At 41.0% G+C, this 24,184-nt stretch overlaps 1 protein-coding gene across 1 annotated transcript; it reads left to right on the top strand.

Moving 5' to 3' along the window:
• The first annotated feature begins 9,032 nt into the window (after positions 1-9,032).
• Positions 9,033-11,798, top strand: LOC146567684 (NACHT, LRR and PYD domains-containing protein 1b allele 3-like). The gene has a single exon (XM_085285986.1). It carries the CDS (start codon positions 9,033-9,035, stop codon positions 10,413-10,415), a length of 1,383 nt encoding a protein of 460 aa, XP_085142112.1. The 3' UTR covers positions 10,416-11,798.
• The last annotated feature ends 12,386 nt before the right edge of the window (positions 11,799-24,184 follow it).

Raw genomic sequence — 24,184 nt, 5'->3', positions numbered from 1 at the left:
TTATAGTTTAATCCTTCGCATGTATCTCCACAGATTTCTCTTACCTCTGTGTTCCAGTGGTTCAGATATGTGCTCTGTCTTTAGAGATAGAGAGACAAGCCCGTGTGACCGATGGTGACATGGAACTGAATCTGAGCCCCAAAGAGAGAATAAGAGTTATGCTTTTGCACCATATTGTGTTTTCACCGTTCTTTCATAGCAAGAAGAACGATTTTCAGTCAAATGATCCCTACAATCAGTATATTTAATTTCAAAATCAGCCACCCTGGAAATCAACCTACTATCTGGATAATTGTCAGATACTTCTTCCACCACAGGTACTTTTGGATCTTAGGTCCACAGGAGGCAAGACCGTAATACAGGTACATCAGGACATGGATCATCGCATTCATATGTGCACCAAAGAATCCTGCAGTAGAAGAAACAATAAGTTTTTAATTTTGTTCTGCTTACTATAGTTAAAAAAAATCTTAAACTGAGTTGCTCTGAACTCCTGCTGTCTGTATCCAATAAAAAGACAATAGTTGAGGGGGTGGGAGATACAAACAAGTGTAGGTCCAGGGGCCCATGAATCCAGATTAAACTATCCAAGCTACATATGACGATACTATGCTTGTGGGTTTCAGTGAAATTTGTCATCTAGCTTCCTCATCAGTGTTCAGACTCAGTTTACTCTCAGTCACAATCATCTACTTGCAAATATACATATAGCTGCACCTGTGTTTACTAATTAGCAAGTGATAGCGTGTTATCATGCTAAATACATACTGTGAACATGATAAACATTGTACCCAATAGTAAACTTCAGCGATTAAATGCTATTACTCTCAACATGTTGCCTTGTTGGCATTAGCACTTAGCTCAAAGTGCTCCTCTGCCTGTGGTATACCTTTACAGAGTTGCTAGCATGGCTGTTAATATGCAGATGCATATTATAAAAAAAAAATAAGCTCAACAAACAACAATAATGAATACATTAACCAGTAGTGAATAAAAGGTTTATAGACAAGTAGCTCCACATGTTTGGTTTAGCTTCCTGAAGCATCCACCAAGGCATTTGTGTCTCTTCCCAGCCCTCACCCAGTATAAACCACAAAACTACAGAGCCGGTGAAGGCTTTATCAACAGCAATGCTGATAAATTCATATATATATCATATAGCTGATGTCTGCTGTGTTGTAAGCTACTCACACTGTCCTCCTGCCACCCACTTGATGCCAATCCACCAGAGCGTGAACATGGAGCAATGATGGTAGACGTGCAGGAAGGTGACCTGGTTAAATTTTTTCCTCAGGATGAAAAACACAGTGTCCAGATACTCAATGCCTTTGGAGATGAAATACCACCACAGAGCTCCTGCCACCTGACTCCCACAGAAATAAAGAAGGGGAAGAAAAAGACTGTTAACATATGAACATATATGATCAAGAGCTACATGTGCGTGAACTCTGATTTTGGAAATCCTAACCTCGACCCGAGACTGACTCACTTGTGGTTTCTGTTTCAAACTACGTCATAGAGCAACAGGAAGGAAGGTGAAACTGAACACCATTCAACTCCGGCTTGTACTTTTTTCTGATAACAGGCCCGTGCTCTAAATGTATGGATGCCTCTCATGTTTCTAAAAGCTCTCTGAGTGACGTGTCCCTGGCAGGCTGACTGTAATTTTCTGAACCATGGGTACAGTGGAGAATTATTAACAGGTAGGGATCTGGTTCCAAGGAAACTAATTATTGTAGATACAAAAGTCTTAAGATAGTAAGTTACATAAACAGCTGAAGTCCCACTACTATATTCAGAGTTTATCTATGCAAGCGTGTGTGTGTGTGTGTGTGTGTGTGTGTGTGTGTGTGTGTGTGTGTGTGTGTGTGTGTGCAGTCGGGAGAGTTGGGGTATCCAATTTCCTTTTTTTGAATGCCTTCTTGTGAACGCTGTCTGTTTTCCACATTCTGCAACGGTAAAATACGACTTAGAGGCGGATATTTGTTTTACCTTATGGGCAACAGTTGTTCTTGGTAGTGACAAAACCCGTCTCCTGTTGACAAAACTCGCCTCATGGTTTAAACTTGACTCTGAGAAAAAAAACTCTTTCCCACAGAGGGGGGTGCTTTAATAAACTTATTCGAATATGAGCTTTTATCCACTAAGACTTATTTTATTGGGAGATGTACGAAATTATTTACCGGGTTACAAGCAATGATAATATTGGCTGTTGACTCCTCAGCGTCATCATTTTCTGTCTATTGAGAAAACCCATTGTAAAAGTAATGAAGAAAAAAACTCTACCAAGGAGCAGGCTGCGCAAAACCTACCTCATATAGATGTTTTAATAATAATAATATTTTTTTTTTGGGGGGGGGGGACGCGTTATAGGTTATAAGCATTGAGAAAAAACTGATATCTGCTGTCTCATTCCTCCTTGACCCGCGGTGTGTGTGTGTGTGTGTGTGTGTGTGTGTGTGTGTGTGTGTGTGTGTGTGTGTGTGTGTGTGTGTGAAACAAGATCGCCTGTCACGGCAATTATGGTTTGTTTTTTCAGTCCCTTGTAAAAAGGACTCTCAAAAGGAAAAGTAGTATTCAAAGAAAAGTATTCACTAAGGGATATTTATTCATTTTTTTTTTTACACATACGGGGTAGGCAGCCTGTAGGTTACAAGCGGATAGAAAGTTCTTCTTTTCATCACAAGCTATGGTGTAGCCTAAAAATGCAATTTGTTGCTAGGCTGATCATCTTAAAGGTTTTTTACTGCATCTGTATTATAGGAAAATAAAATACTATTGAAAGAAACGGTTCTCTACAGACAATAGGAAGTCACTCTTTATTCCCATTACAAACGCCGGTGCAGCTTAAGAAAGTAAAATTACATCTATTGTAAAAAAAAAAGAAATACAGAGAAAATTGACATAATATTGAAACAGAATTCAAACTATGAGTTTGTGGAAAACTAACTGCCGCTCTGTCTCTATACATCACTGAATCAACTGCTGCATCACCGCTCTGCTTTTATTCCCCTCCCATGCTGCAGACCCTCCCTCCCTCTAAAAACTTTTTTCTTTTTTTTCCAACAACAGGTGGCGCGCTTCCGGGGGTTTCCCCCTCCCTTCTCCGGATGCAATTCGTCACGCTTAGGGGATCAAATTACACACTTCCGGGGGGGAGGGGGGAGGTCAAAAGGTCATGATTAGGGTCATCAATCAAATCGGATCAAATTTTGTCATAAGCTGTATGGGAGTATCTCTCTGTTCAGTTTGCTTTTCCATTTTTCAAAGCATGCAGTGCTATGGTGGCCCTGAAAGGTCAAACGGATTGCAACTTAGGAAAAACACCAGTAAATTGGTTTCTGTCACTTCTGCAGCTGTTCCTTCAGATACTTGTGTTGCCACAAACACTGCAGTTTTTTTAAAGTAAGCAGCATTTATTCAGTTTGTCTTTTGTGTGTTTTTGCATCATTTTTCTCATTGCTGTTTTTTTCTTAAGTTGTACTCCATTTCCATCCACTTCTCAGACCCACCATAATGTCCTCTACAGGGCAGCAATATAGAAGCAAGAGCTCACATTTATCATGGGTCAGACCGACCACATGTCCCGTATATGATAACCAGTTTGTTTCTTTCCGTTCAGTTTACTCACAAACTCTGTGTTTTATTCTCTGTCAGACTCCTGTTACGTTGCTCTTTGGTGTTTTGCTCAGTGAAGGCAGGCTGTGAGAATGAATCAGGAAGCAGGAAGCTGTGAAGGAGAGCTGGAGGTCAGAATTACATGTCAGGGTTTTGGTAGCTGGCAGTCAGTCCTGATCACCTTCACTAAATCCCTGTCCAACAAAGCAGTATTGAGGCCTTATTGATTTAACTTGAGCTCCAGTCCTGAGTTTTATGTTTATGTGGGTGGTTCAGTTTTTTCTGGGATACATTGCCATGGTAACCTATGGTCAAAATAAGAGATCCGTATAAATGCCCAGGGACCAATCGAATTTGTAAAAAATAGCATCACCTGGATTAGTGAGAGGCAAGATCCCTCAGACGTCAGTGGGTGGATGGTGTCTAATGCTTTTAAGAGCATCAGAAGTTTCTGTATTCGCCCAAAAAACATCAGGAAAAAATATCAGTTCTTAGAAGCAACATAATACTCACAAATTTAAATTAAGTTATTGTTTATACATATCAATATAGGTGACCTTTTATTAGGTTTGGTAGTAGACCAAGTCTGTGTGTGACTTGTGTTTTGTGTCGTACAGATAAGCATTCATCTGATGGAATCGCAGGTTAGAACAATGTAGCTTTAACACTGAGATTTCCACAGTCAGCGTTTTAGGAAGAGCAATGGTGAATGCATGTCATTCTAAAAGTACCGTAGCAAAGTTTAAGGCTATCATTTATTCAATGTTATGTGCCAACTAAGCAAACAGCAGCTGCTGCTACTCCCTCAACAGTCGATTGTCCTGTTTATTCTGGTTCATCCTGCACGCAAACATCACAAGACGCTCATTCTCGAGTTACTTAAAGTTTTGCGGGTGACAGTCTGTACTTCTGCGTGACAATGTATACATGTGTGGTCTGTTCATCAGGGATTCCCAAACGCTGACACTGTCTGCACCACAACGGGTAAATGGCATCGCCTCAAAAAAGAGGACGTGGTTTAAATAAGTAAAGAAATGTTCAGGCCACAAATAACCACAACATAAACACTTGTTTGTTTAAAACTCAGATGTTAATCAAAAAGAAGAAAAATCTAAATGCAAATAAAAGTTTTTGTTTTTGAACTGTACATTTGAAAATTATTGTTTTCCAGGGTGCAGCACCGTTTTCCTTTGAAGTCTCTCCCTCTTTCCTCCACCTTTAATCTTCTTGTGTTCTCCATTCGATCATCCAACTAAATAAATATCAGAGAAGCAGAAAGACGTCCTGCAGGACCCTGCGTGTGCAATGCACTTAGCTTTGAGCCCCAGAAACAATCAACAGATGCTGAAAGATGCTGATCGTAGTGAGTTTCATGCAAACAAGATGAGACACTCATTCTCTACTTAAAGTTTACCAGCTACACCTGTCTTATCTATGACCTATGACACCTTTCTCTGTAAGATCTTTTTTTTTTTTTCTTCTCTTCTCCTTTTTCTTTTTTCTTTTTTTTTTTTTTTCTTTCTCTCTTTTTTGTAATTACATCAATAATAATTTTCATGTATGCTTTTTCCTGTGCATGAACATTGTAATTTTCCAATCGTGCACCTTGTTATAGCAGGAAGCTCAGATAACATAAAATATAGGGAAGGAAAATGAGGGTCATCAGAAGCCATGGGGGAGTGTATTTCTGGTTGACCCACATGCTTTTCAGAGGCGTTCAGCCAGTTAGACCCAAAGGGGGGGACGCTGACAAACCTGAAGTGACACTATGGATGTCCTCAGGAACTGTCTCTACCCAGAAATACCCCTCACATACACTCTGTTGAGCAGCGGTGGATCACAAGGACAAATCAGCGGCCATGCTACTAGCACTGCTCTCTCCATGACAAAATGAGGTCTGTAGCCTCTGCCAAGGAGGATACAAAACACCACAGTGCAGCAGATGGCTCCTTATAAAGCCAATGGGTGTAAACTCCCTGGAAGGAAGAGAAACCATAAACCTACTGCTAATTAGATATTCTATTAACTTGCTAAAATACAATAAACGATAATGGCTGAATATTTTCCCATAATAATTTTTCAGGTGCATCTTACAACAAACCCAAAAAAGGATAGTGCTGGAAAAAAGATAAGAGTAGAAAATGATTTTTAACTGAAATCATGAACAAAGCTGGAGCGAGCCGGCCTTCTTTTCCCTATGAATGATGAGTGATTGACACATGCTGGCAATATTTTGCTGCCATGTTTACTGGAGTCATTTGGAAAAGAAAAAAAATGAAATTTGTCAGTTTCCTTTCAACACGGATTAGCAAGTTTGATGCACACAAACACAAATCTGTGCTGTAAGTGCAGTTTGACTCGCCAGAAATCTGACTCTGGATTCAAGGGTGTCTTTTTTGTTTTCTGGTGGCGATCAAAGTGTGATGTCCTCATTTCACTGCAGGCGGCTTTGTTGCCTGTCTTCTTATATTTACTCTATAATTACACCAGAAGCCATCTAATACAAGCAAAATGTTGTAAAAGCAGTCTACAAAAATGGACTTTGCTGTGCCTTCCTCGTAATAATTTCTGCTAGATGACTCCGTTTAGTTCCACGGCAAAGATGCTAATGTGCCCGCCTGCAGTGACACAGACAGGGTTTAAGCTGTATTTCTCAATCTGATATATCATATTTGCTCTGCACTTTAATCCAAATGAACAGTTGGGTGACTGAGCAGTTTTAGAGGCTCCAGCCAACTGAAGTAAACACAGCCGGTTGTACGCTGCGGTCATGTGACTGCAGTGTTAGTCCAGGGGAACCTACGTAAGCTTGCGGCATAGCACTTGGCTTCCTGCCCTTCTGGCTGCAATAAGTGACACACACACAGACACACACTCGCACGCACACCACAAACTTTGTTATATCATCCTCCCACCTCTGCCCCGCCTCCGCTGTTGTGTTTGATACAGATTGGACTTGGACCTAGTGGAACATATGCTGTGACAATAGGGGATTTTGTTTTCTCGCGCTTCTCAGTTAAAGCTGTCCAGTAAAACAGATCTTCTGGCCAACACACGCACACATAGTGATAGTAGGTCACCGCCGTGCCCGTGTGATTCTGCTGAATCTTTTCTTAAAACCGAGTTACTTCTTCCTCTTGTTAGGGCTGTCCTCCACACAGGAAAACGTGCCCGGCTGTAAGCTCGAGTAAGCACCGACTTGATAAATAGATGCTGCTACGAGGTCTGAGACATGGGGTTTTCTCAGCAGCCAGGAGCATTAAATCTCCCAACTTCTGAAGGATTACAAAAAAGGATTATATAAATGTATTATTAACACAATTACCACTACATGTGTTGGTTTTTTTTGTCAGTATTTTCGGACATTTTTCATCTGAGCCCACTAATCCATGCAGCTGCCTGGGCTTAAATCACAATTGTGGTCGGCCATGAACTGTAAATTCAATAATGCATTTGCATGCATTTGTTCAGCACTGCCTTTTTATAGCCGTATAGCACTTACAAGAGTGACTATAGATACATGTGAATTCTACTATCAGTCTTTTCACTTGCACTTTGGAACTTAAACACAAGAAAACGATCGCATAGTAATCGTCATGGTTACTACAGCTATAAGGAACATTTGGGCTTCTGCAAAGACAGTGCGGTTGCTTTAACAGGGAAGTGTACAAACAGGAACAAACAGTAGTTCTTACTTTTTAAAGACTGCATTGGATGAGCAACATGTGAACGACACAGTCACTGTCTTATGTGAGTGTATCTAGGAAGAGCTATGCGAGCAGATACTGTTTAAATGCATTAAATACCAGGATTAATTAGCAGTTTACTTTATGATATGATCAAAGGTCCATAAAGCAAGTTCCACATACCCAGCTGCTAGTCAGCTGTATTAAAGGCTGTATCCCTGCACTGTTTTTTTTTTTTGTTTGTTTTTTTGTTTTTTTTACTAAATGACATCAGAAACAGCAGTATGCGACATTACGTGATGGCAGAGCTTCAGTTCATCCTTTGTCATTTTTTTTTTTTTTTTTTTTTTTTTTAATAAATAGGACAGGGGGAATGAATGAGAGAAAGAGGGGGAGAGAAAGAAAGAAAACCAAAGGGGAGAAGAGACGGTGAGAAGGGGGGGGGGAAGAGAGAGAGAAAAAAAAAAGAACTCCTGGGTCACCTGTATGGAGAAAAAAAAAAAACAAACAAAAAAACAAACAAACAGAGGAGACAGCAAACAACAAAGAGCAACATAATAATAGAGAAAACAAAGCACCATCACAATAAACTAGCTAGTCATAGATATCAATATTTACTAAATAATAAACGATATTGTGCAGCACGCAAGATAGACAGCGCACAGTGTGCTTTGAGATCTCTGTAAGATCTTTAACAAAGTCTTAATAATAAAGTCCTTTAAAAAAAGTTTCAGTTTTTAATGAGCAATTATAGAGAAGCTATATCAGATTCCCTTATGAGAGAAATGTGTAATATAACATTGCTGCCTTCATCGGTCCATTACAGGGACATTATTGTAGATTATTTGAGTGCTTGGACTCGTGGGAGAACCCCAAGTTCGATTCCAGCTGCTGGAATCACTCGGTAGTAGATTTTCTGAGCAGACAGACTGTGATCAGATGAGCTGCTGTGGATGGTTCTAAGGTTTAATGCTTTTTGTGGATTTAGCCATCATATTGTATAAGCACCTGTTACGTTGGAGATGCTTTCGAACCCCTGGTCATTGTCTAAACACCATCAGCTGAAAATCACATTTTAAAATCTCTGCACTTATTGGCAATTATTTAGTTTTGCACACTTAATCACTGTGGTAGGCTGCCACTTATGAAACCCCTAAATGACATCACAGTCGACTGGGAAAGAGGAAGGAGTCACACGACAGATTGGAATAAAAAGACATGACAACCTGTCTAAAAGATTCAGTTATAAGAAAACGACGGACAAGTTACTGGGTAGGTGAGATCTCTTTTTTTCTGTCTTTAATGCATGTAGGTTTATGTAAAACTAGATAAGTTTACATAGTTTATCCAGTTTATTCTGATGTCAGTTTTCATAAGAAAAGGTCAAATTAGAAATGCAATACAGCACTGCTAGTCTCCAGCCTAGATAGAAAACAGACCTATTAATTGCACTTGTGTGAATACTATGCATTTAATTTTTGCTGAAAGCGTTTAACTTGTAATAATCTTGTGATTATTATTATTATTTGCCAAATTCCTTTACTTAAAAAAGTTACATATGCTGAGAACAAACTAGCAGCACACAGAGTTTTTAATAATTTCTGTCATGATCTCTTTTAAAACAAATCTGAGATCACACTATTTCAAAATGTTTTATAAGAGTTGAGAGTGAAAAGTGTTGCAATGAAGAGTTTATTTTTAATGTTTCACAGATGCAAACAAGACAGGATGAAACTCAGACAGAAACATCCACACTGCGTTAATGCAGGAGACGCACCACTGAAGAAAAAGAAAAAGCTTAATGGACAGACTTCTGTACCAATGAACACACAATCTAACAGTCAGAGTGTTAATGGGCAGGAAAGCCTAGAAGGAATCAAACATACTGGTGCTATTACATATAATGCAATGATCCAGAACAAAGATCGGCGTCAGTCACTGACCACAACACAACGAAGGACGGATTTAACACAAGCAACCTGTTCACCTGACATGAAGCCACAAAGCTGCTTTGAAGAGTTTACACCTATCATCACTGCTGATGAGTCTGATGATGAAACCTACCTGTTCCAGTGCTCCAGTGCAGGCCTGTACCAGTGCAGTGTGACCGGCCTGGTGTTTGACATGAAGGCAGAAGGAGACGTGGTTTACAGGACTGTCCCTTGGAACAGGAGGCTGCTGGCCCAACACCACAAGAAGCCTGCAGGACCCCTGTTTGACATCAAATGTCAGCAGCAGTCTGTGTGTCAGCTTCATCTCCCACACTGTGAGCTCATCTCCACAGGTGGAGGTCAGTTCTTGCAGGTCGCTCATGTGAAGGATGAAGGCATTGAGTTCATCCCCCCTCATCAGATAACAGAAACTCATGTTGTTATAAACATCACAGGGTTTTCTGGTTATGGTAATGTGAAGGATGAAGACTCTCCCCCTGAACCAGTCCACGCTTTGGTTCTGCTCTTCTACAAACCTCCAGAAGAACTTAATCTCAGATCCTTCCTCAACGTATTGTTGTTGCCAAGGAACATCATGATCCATGATGTTAAAAACAAGAGGAGGGAATTATTTGGTGAAGAGATGTACATAGATGTACCCTCAAAATGTATTCTGTATCCAAAGCAGGTTTACACTCTGTCCACTGTTCCTGACGATGACCTGATTGTAGTTCAACCAAATGAGGCAGAGTTTGATGAGGAGCATAACTACTCCATCACAACCTTCCAGGTGATTTTAAAAACAATCATTACAGATATTAACCTGAGTGTGACACACCAGGGTAGCTCCAGCTGTATCTGGGAAAGAGAGGTTTGTCTTTTGCCCAACAGAGTTAGAGCCATGACTGCTTCTCCAAATAAGAGGCTTTTAAATGTAAGGAGCTCATTCATTGATAGGATATCAGGACCTGTTCTCAGCAGTCTGATTGACAAACTCCTGGAGAAAGGGTTGATGGTTGATGGTGACAGGGAGGAAGCAGACGCAATGCAAACCAGGAGCGATAGAGCTCGTTTTGTTATCGACACTGTGAGAAGGAAAGTTGAACCTGCCAGTTCACAGATGATTGAGTTTCTGCGTGAGCTTGACGCCTTCCTCCACAGAAATCTTTTTTTGATTTGACGCATCTGGCAAATTTTGTTATGTTTGCCTAGATCTGATATCGTCTTTCAGGCTTCAGCTACAACATCAATAACCACGAGTGATCCAGTGTCGCCCATGCATCATTGTGTTGGAGGTTGATTTTAGTTTAATTTGTCCAAATAGGACTAATGCAGCTTTTTTGATCTTTAAGCAAAGTTTAATCCTGACCTTTATCTTCAGACTGAAATCTGGTTTGTACCTTGTGGTGAATCCTCTTGGGGATTTTTGTTTCTTTGTTTTGTGTTTTTGTTTGTTTATGATACGTACACATAGACCATTGTTGTGAGTGCGCACGCCAGGGGCTGACACATTAATACAGCCATATTTCACACATGACTGTGAAAGGCGGAAGAGGAAGTAGTTCCTTCCAATGCAGACAATCCGAATGTTATAGTTTCTATCCACTGTGTTCCTGTTAATCATAAACTACAAATTTACCATAAATTACTAAAATATCGATATTTTAATATGAGAATCGATTCTAGAACATAAATGATTGGTATCGGAGGAATCGATATTTCAGGCATTTCAGAATTATGCTGCATTTTTCTGACTTTTTCTTTCAAGTCTCTCCATCTCTCCTCCACCTTTAACCTTCTTCCGTTACCCTATTTCATCAGCCAACTTAAGTTGTCATCGGAGAAGCAGGGAGACCTCCTATAAGACCCTGCAAACAATTAATAGGTGCTTAAAGAAGAGCATGGAGGAATCCTGAGAACTGCGTGGGGTTGTTCCTCTCATTTAATTCATAATGTTGTTGATGGTTCATGCAAATCCACTGGTGAACAACACGAGACGGTTATTGTCACGTTACTTAAAGTTTTGCTGACAGTTGTGGTACTCTGTACATCTGCGCCACAATGTATGCATGTGCGGGCTGTTCAAAACTAGTTAATGCCATCAATTCCAAAAAAAAGAGGATGTGGTAAAGAAAAGCACATTTCACAGACAACCACCCAAACCCCGATTTTAACCAGAGAAAAGAAAAAAATAATTAATGTAAAAGTAAGGATTTGAACTGTACATTTGAGAAGCTATTTTAAAAACATTTAGACTATATTTGTAATTATTGCTCTCCGCTAATACTTTTAAATTCTCCATAATTATGCTTTGGGTAAAGCTTTAATTTGACTTGATTTCCCAGCTGCACTTGTCCAAGTTATGACTTCAACTTTGCTCTTTAAGGTTTGTTGAAAATAGTAAAGAATAATAATAAAGGCCTTCAGGAAAAAAAGTTATTTTTAATCATCCATCTTTATCCCATGTACAAGTCAGTTATTGTGAAAAGTTTCTGTTTAGTGTAAACTTAAACATATGTTCCTACCATCGCCATCATCGCCAACATGACGCGTTTTTGGAGTTTGACAGGTTTTTTTTGTTCCATGAATAAGAACAAACAAAAAATAATAAAAGTTTTACAAACACTTTTATCATTTCGTTTGAGAAAATAACAGAAAATAAAGAAGCACAATATTAACATATATTTTCCTCTTTTTTCACAGTGAAAATAAAAACAAAATTGTAATCATGTGACGTATGAATGAAACTGAAAGAAAAACCATGACGTCTGCTGTTACGTATAATCATATTGTTGGTGAAACGCTTTCGTGTTCTCCACTTTTTGGATATTTCACTCAATTCATTGAAATTCTCATATAAACATTATGAATATTTCAGAAACTTTTACGTACACAGGAAGCTGCATCATGTTTGTGTTTACATAAAATATTATATCTCTTACATAAAACCGCTGAGTTATGAAACAGTTTAAGTGGTAAACAGCTCTTTGAGTAGACTTATGTTCTGATATTTTAGTATCAGATTCACTATCAGAAATGTGTGATGTAACATTGCTGCCTTTCTCGCTCCATTGCAGTGACATTATTTAAGCTTTGAGCTTAGACTCGTGGGGGAACTCTAAGTTCCAGTCTACCTGAGGGAATCACTCACTTTAAACTAAGTCATGTACATTTTGAGCTCCAGCAGATTTTCTGTGCAGACAGATAGTAATCAGATTACTTGATGATGATTTCTAAATTTTTTCTGCTTTTTGCCATCTTTGTACATCACATGGCAAATGGAAACAAGTGTTCATCTTGTCCAGTTTTCCTTTAAGTGAAGTATTTCATGTACTGGAACGGTTTCACCCTCGGTAAGGGTGAACTTACTCCTGGAATAAGTTCACCCTCGGTAAGGGTGAACTTATTCCAGGAGTAAGTTCACCCAGGAATTTGACAGAGGGGTGAACTCTGTCTATATACAGGGAGTGCAGAATTTTTAGGCAAATGAGTATTTTGTCCACATCATCCTCTTCATGCATGTTGTCTTACTCCAAGCTGTATAGGCTCGAAAGCCTACTACCAATTAAGCATATTAGGTGATGTGCATCTCTGTAATGAGAAGGGGTGTGGTCTAATGACATCAACACCCTATATCAGGTGTGCATAATTATTAGGCAACGTCCTTTCCTTTGGCAAAATGGGTCAAAAGAAGGACTTGAAAGGCTCAGAAAAGTCAAAACTAGTGAGATATCTTGCAGAGGGATGCAGCAGTCTCAAAATTGCAAAGCTTCTGAAGCGTGATCATCGAACAATCAAGCGTTTCATTCAAAATAGTCAACAGGGTCGCAAGAAGCGTGTGGAAAAACCAAGGCGCCAAATAACTGCCCATGAACTGAGAAAAGTCAAGCGTGCAGCTGCCAAGATGCCACTTGCCACCAGTTTGGCCATATTTCAGAGCTGCAACATCACTGGAGTGCCCAAAAGCACAAGGTGTGCAATACTCAGAGACATGGCCAAGGTAAGAAAGGCTGAAAGACGACCACCACTGAACAAGACACACAAGCTGAAACGTCAAGACTGGGCCAAGAAATATCTCAAGACTGGTTTTCTAAGGTTTTATGGACTGATGAAATGAGAGTGAGTCTTGATGGGCCAGATGGATGGGCCCGTGGCTGGATTGGTAAAGGGCAGAGAGCTCCAGTCCCACTCAGACGCCAGCAAGGTGGAGGTGGAGTACTGGTTTGGGCTGGTATCATCAAAGATGAGCTTGTGGGGCCTTTTCGGGTTGAGGATGGAGTCAAGCTGAACTCCCAGTCCTACTGCCAGTTTCTGGAAGACACCTTCTTCAAGCAGTGGTACAGGAAGAAGTCTGCATCCTTCAAGAAAAACATGATTTCCATGCAGGACAATGCTCCATCACACGCATCCAAGTACTCCACAGCGTGGCTGGCAAGAAAGGGTATAAAAGAAGAAAAACTAATGACATGGCCTCCTTGTTCACCTGATCTGAACCCCATTGAGAACCTGTGGTCCATCATCAAATGTGAGATTTACAAGGAGGGAAAACAGTACACCTCTCTGAACAGTGTCTGGGAGGCTGTGGTTGCTGCTGCACGCAATGTTGATGGTGAACAGATCAAAACACTGACAGAATAACACGAAGAAGAAGGCTAGGCAGAGAGACGCGGAGGGACACTAAATGACACGGGGAAACACAGAGTCATGTGGAGAAACGCAGATGATGCGATGAGTAGCACAGGCAGACACACACAATAAATACACACACCAGGTAATCAGGAAATGGCACACAGGAGGGGACACAGCGGGAGAGAAAACCGGGAGAGGACACAGGTTGCGAAAACAGAAACACTAAACACACGACTAAGAACAAATACAAAACAGCAGAAACTGGAAAAATAAAACAATAAACTCAGAACACTGGGTCAACGACCCAGGACCATGACAGTTCTTAGTATCAGACCAGTTTGATTCATGCTACAGAGCAAAGAGTCGCAATCCTTCAGACACACACACACACACTGTAGTTTTCTGTCAGAGTTTCACGTGTCGCTTTTTTTCACCCATTAAAATAAATTCTATTAAATAGATTTGCTGTTGTATTTGTTTTTGCTGCAAGCCTCTGCTCACACCTTAAAAATCACCCTGCTCACTATTGATATTTGACTTTTAATTTAGTTATTTATTTAATAACTTATTTATTATTTATTTAAAAGTTAAGTATAAACTTAGTGACTTCTTTGGTTTATTAATTGAACTAATAACTTATCCAGCTTTCCCAGCCGTTTTGATTATTTTTAATTAACTGTGAACCAATAATGAAAATGAAAGATACTAGCGGAGTTTTTCCTTTGTAGACAGAACAATGAAGTAATTTCAACATACCAAGGACATCTTGTCCTTATCAGCAATTCACTTACTGGAAACCAGATAAGCCATTTATCCCATACCTGACATCAGCAGTCAGGGTAAGCAGTCTCACAAAAGCTTTTGTCAACATTGTCAGCCTGGCGTTTGAAATTATACTGTTAAATTTACTGTAAATGTGTGTGTGTCCTGTATAATCTCTTTGGTCAGTCTACAAAAGTGCTCATATTTTTGGCGTGTTTGGCCTATTTAAAAGGAAAGCTAGCAAAAATGTTCAAAAACCTCTCAGTACTCAACTTCTGTTCTCATACATGCTCCATTAAATTCATATTTACATATGCCGAATACTCTTAGTTATTTACTGAGCTGTAGCCCTGACCTTGTTAACAGTCTTAACAATTTCAATAAGTTAACAATAAGTAGAAAAATAAAAGTCAAAGGTGGGATCAGAATAATTGTAAATTAAACTAATTAACTAGCTAACTAACTGTAAATTGAAAGTCAACAAGTAATACTCCATTACTACTCTACTCCACTGTATGCAACAAACTTTTTTAGATGGTAAGGAATAATGCTTTGTTCATTAATCAATATTTATTAATTTATTTGTTTTTTGCTAATCGATATAAAATGGAAACTTTAACACTGACACTCCTATTGTGTGCGAACCACGGTCTCAGGAGTCTTCAGTGCTCAAGAAACCCAGCTGATCAGCAGGTGTTGGTTTAATCAATTGTTTAACATAAGTTACTAAACAATGTACCCAGGTGTGAGGCGAGCATCATCATAACACTAAAACTTAACACTTAAGTTAACTTAACGAGCTCCCAGTTTCACTTTGTTGTTCAGGCCTCAGGTTTGAAGTAGTTTTTCCTTATGAAATCAGAAAGTAGTGGAGGTCAGTCCTTGATTCAGTGATGAGGACAGTGAGTTCACATGCCCTCAAAAGACAAGGCAAAGTCAAGTTGCTGACCTAGTATGAGTAATGGTCTTGTACTTCTAAAGACAATGAAAACATTCCAGTTACAATGTGACTCTTACAGATCACATCAGGGCTTCATTCCATGGTGTTAGTAAGGTATGAAGGTTATGAGTCTGTAGGTTCTCAGTCTGACTCACTGCAGCCCTGCTCATTCTTTACATTATCATCAGTGTCTGTCTGCCCAACTGTCTGACACCAGCTGATAAGAATGCCTTTCTAAATATTTAGCCTCTGTTTTCTATCATTATTATTACACTGAAATTCAATCCGATTCAATATAAATTGTATAGCGCCAAATCAAAAGTGCTCTGAAGGTGCTTTATATTGTAAGGTAGACCCTACAATGACACAATGATCTCCCTTGAGTTCATGCATGGGGTTAAAAAATGCCTCCAGATGTAGACACCACAGTTACTGATCAACACACATTTTATCTGCTTAATTCATTTTTCCTGTAAATGGTTAATTACAGTGAAATAAAGGACTCTCCATACAAATTTTTCCCTGCAGTTAATCCAAGCATACAGTGTCTGTGCGCTATGGTGGCCCTGAAAGTAAGCAGCAATTATTCCAATTTTCTTTTATGTGTTTTTGCATCTTTTTTCTCATTGCTGGTTTTTTCTCAAGTTGTACTCCATTTCACTGCTTGGGGCCACCATAATGTCATCTAAAAGGCAGCAATATAGAAGCAAGAGCTCACATTTATCATGGGTCAGACCAACCACATGTCCCGTATATGATAACCAGTTTGTTTCTTTCCGTTCAGTTTACTCACAAACTCTGTGTTTTATTCTCTGTCAGACTCCTGTTACGTTGCTCTTTGGTGTTTTGCTCAGTGAAGGCAGGCTGTGAGAATGAATCAGGAAGCAGGAAGCTGTGAAGGAGAGCTGGAGGTCAGAATTACATGTCAGGGTTTTGGTAGCTGGCAGTCAGTCCTGATCACCTTCACTAAATCCCTGTCCAACAAAGCAGTATTGAGGCCTTATTGATTTAACTTGAGCTCCAGTCCTGAGTTTTATGTTTATGTGGGTGGTTCAGTTTTTTCTGGGATACATTGCCATGGTAACCTATGGTCAAAATAAGAGATCCGTATAAATGCCCAGGGACCAATCGAATTTGTAAAAAAATAGCATCACCTGGATTAGTGAGAGGCAAGATCCCTCAGACGTCAGTGGGTGGATGGTGTCTAATGTTTTTAAGAGCATCAGAAGTTTCTGTATTCACCCAAAAAACATCAGGAAAAAATATCAGTTCTTAGAAGCAACATAATACTCACAAATTTATTGTTTATACATATCAATATAGGTGACCTTTTATTAGGTTTGGTAGTAGACCAAGTCTGTGTGTGACTTGTGTTTTGTGTCGTACAGATAAGCTTTCGTCTAATGGAATCGCAGGTTAGAACAATGTAGCTTTAACACTGAGATTTCCACAGTCAGCGTTTTTGAAGAGCAATGGTGAATGCATGTCATTCTAAAAGTACCGTAGCAAAGTTTAAGGCTATCATTTATTCAATGTTATGTGCCAACTAAGCAAACAGCAGCTGCTGCTACTCCCTCAACAGTCGATTGTCCTGTTTATTCTGGTTCATCCTCCACGCAAACATCACAAGACGCTCATTCTCGAGTTACTTAAAGTTTTGCGGGTGACAGTCTGTACTTCTGCGTGACAATGTATACATGTGTGGTCTGTTCATCAGGGATTCCCAAACGCTGACACTGTCCACAACACAACGGGTAAATGGCATCGCCTCAAAAAAGAGGACGTGGTTTAAATAAGTAAAGAAATGTTCAGGCCACAAATAACCACAACATAAACACTTGTTTGTTTAAAACTCAGATGTTAATCAAAAAGAAGAAAAATATGAATACATTTAAAAGTTAGTTTTTGAACTGTACATTAGAAAATTGTTTTGTTCCCGGGTGCAGCACCGTTTTTCTTTGAAGTCTCTCCCTCTTTCCTCCACCTTTAATCTTCTTTGAAATATTTGAAATATTATCATCAGAGATGCAGAAAGACCCTGCGTGTGCAATGCGTGTAGCTTTGAGCCCCAGAAACAATCAACAGATGCTGATCGTATTGAGTTTCATGCAAACAACCATAGACACTCATTCTCCTCTTAAAGTTTCGCATGTAACACTCTTGTTTCTGCGTGACAATGTATACACGTGTGGTCTATTCATCAGGGATTTCCAAAAGTCACACTGGTCACATCAAAATGGGTTAATCTATCACTTAAGAAAAAGGTGATAAATTGAGTACACAACCACAAACTATGTAAACACTTATTTAAAACTCAGATTTTAATCAAAGAGGAATAGGAATACGATTAAAAGTAAAAATTTGAACTCTAAATTCAGGAAGCTATTTTAAAAAAAACAAAAAAAACTATATATATATATATATATATATATATATATATATATATATATATATATATATATATATATATATATATAGCTATATATATATATATGGGCTTGGAGTTGGCCTCTAGTGTTGTTCTGCATAGGCCTGAACCCCCTCAGTGAGATCATTAACAAGACTGGCTACGGATACCGACTACAGAACGGAGCAGTTGTCAGCCACCTCCTGTACATGGATGACATCAAGCTGTATGCCAAGAGTGAACGAGACATCGATTCACTGATCCACACTACCAGGCTATACAGCAATGACATTGGAATGTCGTTCGGACTGGAGAAGTGTAGTCGGATGGTAACAAAGAGAGGGAAGGTAGTCAGAACTGAGGGGATTGAACTACCAGAAGGCAACATTGCAGACATAGAGGACAGTTACAAGTACTTGGGGATCCCACAGGCGAATGGGAACCATGAAGAGGCCGCTAGAAAAGCTGCAACCACCAAGTACCTGCAGAGGGTCAGGCAAGTCCTGAGGAGTCAGCTGAATGGTAAGAACAAGATCCGGGCCATCAACACGTACGCCCTGCCCGTGATCAGGTACCCTGCTGGGGTAATAGGCTGGCCAAAGGAGGAGATAGAAGCCACTGACATAAAGACAAGAAAGCTCCTTACCATGCATGGAGGGTTTCACCCCAAATCCAGCACCCTGAGGCTGTACGCTAAGCGGAAGGAAGGGGGCCGGGGACTGGTGAGTGTCAGCACCACAGTCCAGGATGAGACAACGAACATCCAAGAATACATTAGGAAGATGGCCCCAACTGACCGAGTGCTCAGTGAATACCTCAGGCAGCAGAAACCCAAGAAAGAGGAGGGAGACGAGAAACCATCATGGAAGGACAGGCCCCTGCACGGTATGTACCACCGGCAGATAGAGGAGGTGGCTGATATCCAGAAATCCTACCAGTGGCTGGACAAAGCTGGACTGAAAGACAGCACAGAGGCACTAATCATGGCAGCACAAGAACAAGCTCTGAGCACAAGATCCATAGAGGCTGGGGTCTATCACACCAGGCAAGACCCCAGGTGCAGGCTGTGTAAAGATGCCCCAGAGACAATCCAGCACATAACAGCAGGGTGCAAGATGCTAGCAGGCAAGGCATACATGAAACGCCATAACCAAGTGGCCGGCATAGTGTACAGGAACATCTGTGCCGAGTATAACCTGGAAGTCCCGAGGTCAAAATGGGAGATGCCCCCAAGGGTGGTGGAGAATGACCGAGCTAAGATCCTGTGGGACTTCCAGATACAGACGGACAAAATGGTGGTGGCTAACCAACCGGACATAGTGGTGGTAGACAAACAGAAGAAGACGGCCGTAGTGATCGATGTAGCGGTTCCGAATGACAGCAATATCAGGAAGAAGGAACACGAGAAGCTGGAGAAATACCAAGGGCTCAGAGAAGAGCTCGAGAGGATGTGGAGGGTGAAGGTAACGGTGGTCCCCGTGGTAATCGGAGCACTAGGTGCGGTGACTCCCAAGCTAGGCGAGTGGCTCCAGCAGATCCCGGGAACAACATCGGAGATCTCTGTCCAGAAGAGCGCAGTCCTGGGAACAGCTAAGATGCTGCGCAGGACCCTCAAGCTCCCAGGCCTCTGGTAGAGGACCCGAGCTTGAAGGATAAACCGCCCGCAGGGGCGTGCTGGGTGTTTTTTTATATATATATATATATATATATATATATATATATTAGGGGTGCAACGATATTCGTATCGATATTGAACCGTTCGATACAGTGCTTTCGGTTCGGTACGCATATGTATCGAACAATACAATTTTTTTCAATTTTTTTTTTTTTTTTTTTTTTTTTTGTGTCCCGTTTGGATCTATAGCCATCAGAATTGTTGTCTTGAGGCCAAGAAAGATGCCAAGAGGATTTATTTTAAGTGGATCATCATATTGGTCCATTTGATTGACCTTTATTATAATTATGAATTTATTTTATTTTCAGTTGCAAACGGGACAGACATGACTGTGGGATAGGACAGGGGGAAAGAATGAAAGAAAGAGGGGGAGAGAAAGAAAGAAAACCAAAGGGGAGAAAAAAAAAGAACAATACAAAATTTGTAATTTATTTTATCAACTTTCCTTCTGACGATGCTGTCTGTGTTGAGCGCTCAGTGAATCTGCATTTGACTACTCCGCCTAGGCTCGAGAGTGCAGCCTAGGCGGAGTAGTCGAACGCAGATTCACTGAGCACTCAACACAGACAGCATCGTCAGAAGGAAGAGCGCAGGGCAAGCTAGCGAGACAGAAGTTGACCTCCCCACTCTCATTCAGATCTGGCGTTTGGAATTATTTTGGTTTTCATGTGACGTATGACCCTGAAGGTAAGCGAGTCATGGACTAAAGTAAAACAGTATGTTGGATGTGCCATGCAATGCTCAATTACATGGGTGGGAGCTAGTGTGTTAGCGCAGTTAGCTCGTTAACGTGTTGGCCGTCTAGCCCCTCTGTATAGGGTAGCTCGTTAACGGAGATTTGCCGTGTTGTGGCGTTAAGGTCATTTCAACGAGATTAACCTGAAAGCACTAGTGGGAACACAACGAATATGACTGCACATTTACACCGACATCATCCTAGTGCAAAGACAAAAACAACAAGCATGCTACAAACTTTAGCCGAGTCATTTAGACAGCTGTTAGCACAGGATTCTCCTTATGGAGACCTGATATGTTTAATATGCTGCTGAGAATATAGCCCAGAAGAAGCGGATAGTATAGCTTTTATTTTGGAAAGAGACATTTCTCTGTAATAAACTCTCTTTTCCAAAGATGAGTGATTCCTCAATCAGATACAGGGCTCGCAATATCGCTAGCCCGACGTCCCGGGGCTATCTCTGCCCTGCCTGTCGGGCTATTGTAGGAAGGAAAAATATATGTCAATGCTTTTGCATTCTTTCAGAAATGTAGCTGGGTAATTATGTCATTGGGTGAGCCACTGTCAATATGTGACATATTGAAATCGTGTTTGAATTTGCGCTTGTTTTTTTGCTTTCACTTTGCAATCGTGCGAACTGTGTATAGAGAGCGACAGCACTGATCTGTGAGTGATGATAATTTGTGCACCAATTCCTCTGACATCGTCTTATTAATTGTTAGCTTACTATGCAAACATGACAAGTGAAATCTCCCGCAGCTTAAACATGTGAGAGGTTGATCGCGCAGAGAATCGCTGAGCTTATGTGAGTGCGTGTGTAAAAGCAGCAGGATATATATTTCACTACGATGACCTGGATGACTGAGAACCTTCACAGACAGATATATATTTTAGTTCTGCTGAGCCAAATAAGACAGGTCAGGGTGAAGAAGTGACAGCCAAAGAAAAGCTTACCACAAAACGGAGAAGTTATGACAAATCAGACTATAAGGCAAAAAGAAAGTGCAGCTTTATGGTTTCATGGACAAAAGAATTTCTGTGGCTGCAATATGACGAGCTAAAAAACAACACGCACAAGGGTTAGGGTTAAATTTAAAAACTGTACTTTTGTGTTAAAATATATATTTATAATTTTAATAAATGACAAATTAAAAAGGCATGAACATTTTTTTTTGTATCGAAAAAATATCGAACCGTGACACCAAAGTATCGAACCGAACCGAACCGTGAATTTTGTGTATCGTTGCACCCCTAATATATATATATATATATATATATATATATATATATATATATATATATATATATATATATATAGATATATATCAAAGAGAGGGAAGGTAGTCAGAACTGAGGGGATTGAACTACCAGAAGGCAACATTGCAGACATAGAGGACAGTTACAAGTACTTGGGGATCCCGCAGGCAAATGGGAACCATGAAGAGGCCGCTAGAAAAGCTGCAACCACCAAGTACCTGCAGAGGGTCAGGCAAGTCCTGAGGAGTCAGCTGAATGGTAAGAACAAGATCCGGGCCATCAACACGTACGCCCTGCCCGTGATCAGGTACCCTGCTGGGGTAATAGGCTGGCCAAAGGAGGAGATAGAAGCCACTGACATAAAGACAAGAAAGCTCCTTACCATGCATGGAGGGTTTCACCCCAAATCCAGCACCCTGAGGCTGTACACTAAGCGGAAGGAAGGGGGCCGGGGACTGGTGAGTGTCAGCACCACAGTCCAGGATGAGACAACGAACATCCAAGAATACATTGGGAAGATGGCCCCAACTGACCGAGTGCTCAGTGAATACCTCAGGCAGCAGAAACCCAAGAAAGAGGAGGGAGACGAGGAACCATCATGGAAGGACAGGCCCCTGCACGGTATGTACCACCGGCAGATAGAGGAGGTGGCTGATATCCAGAAATCCTACCAGTGGCTGGACAAAGCTGGACTGAAAGACAGCACAGAGGCACTAATCATGGCAGCACAAGAACAAGCTCTGAGTACAAGATCCATAGAGGCTGAGGTCTATCACACCAGGCGAGACCCCAGGTGCAGGCTGTGTAAAGATGCCCCAGAGACAATCCAGCACATAACAGCAGGGTGCAAGATGCTAGCAGGCAAGGCATACATGGAACGCCATAACCAAGTGGCCGGCATAGTGTACAGGAACATCTGTGCCGAGTATAACCTGGAAGTCCCGAGGTCAAAATGGGAGATGCCCCCAAAGGTGGTGGAGAATGACCGAGCTAAGATACTGTGGGACTTCCAGATACAGACGGACAAAATGGTGGTGGCTAACCAACCGGACATAGTGGTGGTAGACAAACAGAAGAAGACGACCGTGATCGATGTAGCGGTTCCGAATGACAGCAATATCAGGAAGAAGGAACACGAGAAGCTGGAGAAATACCAAGGGCTCAGAGAAGAGCTCGAGAGGATGTGGAGGGTGAAGGTAACGGTGGTCCCCGTGGTAATCGGAGCACTAGGTGCGGTGACTCCCAAGCTAGGCGAGTGGCTCCAGCAGATCCCGGGAATAACATCGGAGATCTCTGTCCAGAAGAGCGCAGTCCTGGGAACAGCTAAGATACTGCGCAGGACCCTCAAGCTCCCAGGCCTCTGGTAGAGGACCCGAGCTTGAAGGATAAACCGCCCGCAGGGGCGTGCTGGGTGTTTATATATATATATATATATATATATATATTAGGGGTGCAACGATACACAAAATTCACGGTTCGATATTTTTTCGATACAAAAAAAATGTTCATGCCTTTTTAATTTGTCATTTATTAAATTTTCACGGCACATTCTGCACCACATCTCTGTGCGTTCATCATTTGTTTGAAGCCAGCTCACCTCCTGCAACTACTTTTCCGAGAATACGCGCTTCTTTTGTGGTTCGGACTTCTGACATTTCTTTGGAGGTGGAGGAACATCACAGTAATTGCTTAAAGGAGCTTCTTCGACATCTTTAAGAGTTCTAAACAAATGTCTGTCCTCCTCCAGAAAATCTTATGTACGCAAACACGTTGTTGCAACTTCATATCTTGTGCGCGTTTTTTATTTTGACAGCGAATGCGCACCTGCGGACCACTTATGTGCAGCCCTGGTTATTTAGCTCATCATATCGCAGCCACAGAAATTCTTTTGTCCATGAAACCGTAAAGCTGCACTTTCTTTTTGCCTTATAGTCTGATTTGTCATAACTTCTCCGTTTTGTGGTAAGCTTTTCTTTGGCTGTCACTTCTTCACCCTGACCTGTCTTATTTGGCTCAGCAGAACTGAAATATATATCCTGCTGCTTTTACACACACACTCACATAAGCTCAGCGATTCTCTGCGCGATCAACCTCTCATATGTTTAAGCTGTGGGAGATTTCACTTGTCATGTTTGCATAGTAAGCTAACAATTAATAAGACGATGTCAGAGGAATTGGTGCGCAAATTATCATCACTCACCAATCAGTGCTGTCGCTCTCTATACACAGTTCGCGCGATTGCAAAGTGAAAGCAAAAAACAAGCGCAAATTCAAACGTGATTTCAATATGTCACATATTGACAGTGGCTCACCGATGCCAATGACATAATTACCCAGCTACATTTCCGAAAGAATGCAAAAGCATTGACATATATTTTTCCTTCCTATGACAGCCCGACGGGCAGGGAAGAGATAGATTTTGGTAGCCCGACTGAAAAAATCGCTAGCCCGACGTCCCGGGGCTTGACAAATTGGTCTCCCTGTGTGAGTTTTTTGGCTGCAAGAGGGAGAAAGGAGAATTGGAAAGGCTCCTCACAGATTTG

The sequence above is a fragment of the Mchenga conophoros genome, linkage group LG9 (genome assembly GCF_057382185.1).
Source record: "Mchenga conophoros isolate Kocher_MC1m ecotype Shallow Benthic linkage group LG9, M_conophoros_male_GT1.1, whole genome shotgun sequence".
Taxonomy (NCBI): domain Eukaryota; kingdom Metazoa; phylum Chordata; class Actinopteri; order Cichliformes; family Cichlidae; genus Mchenga; species Mchenga conophoros.
Note: the sequence above shows the minus strand (reverse complement) of the source record. Positions and strands in the feature narration are given on the sequence as shown.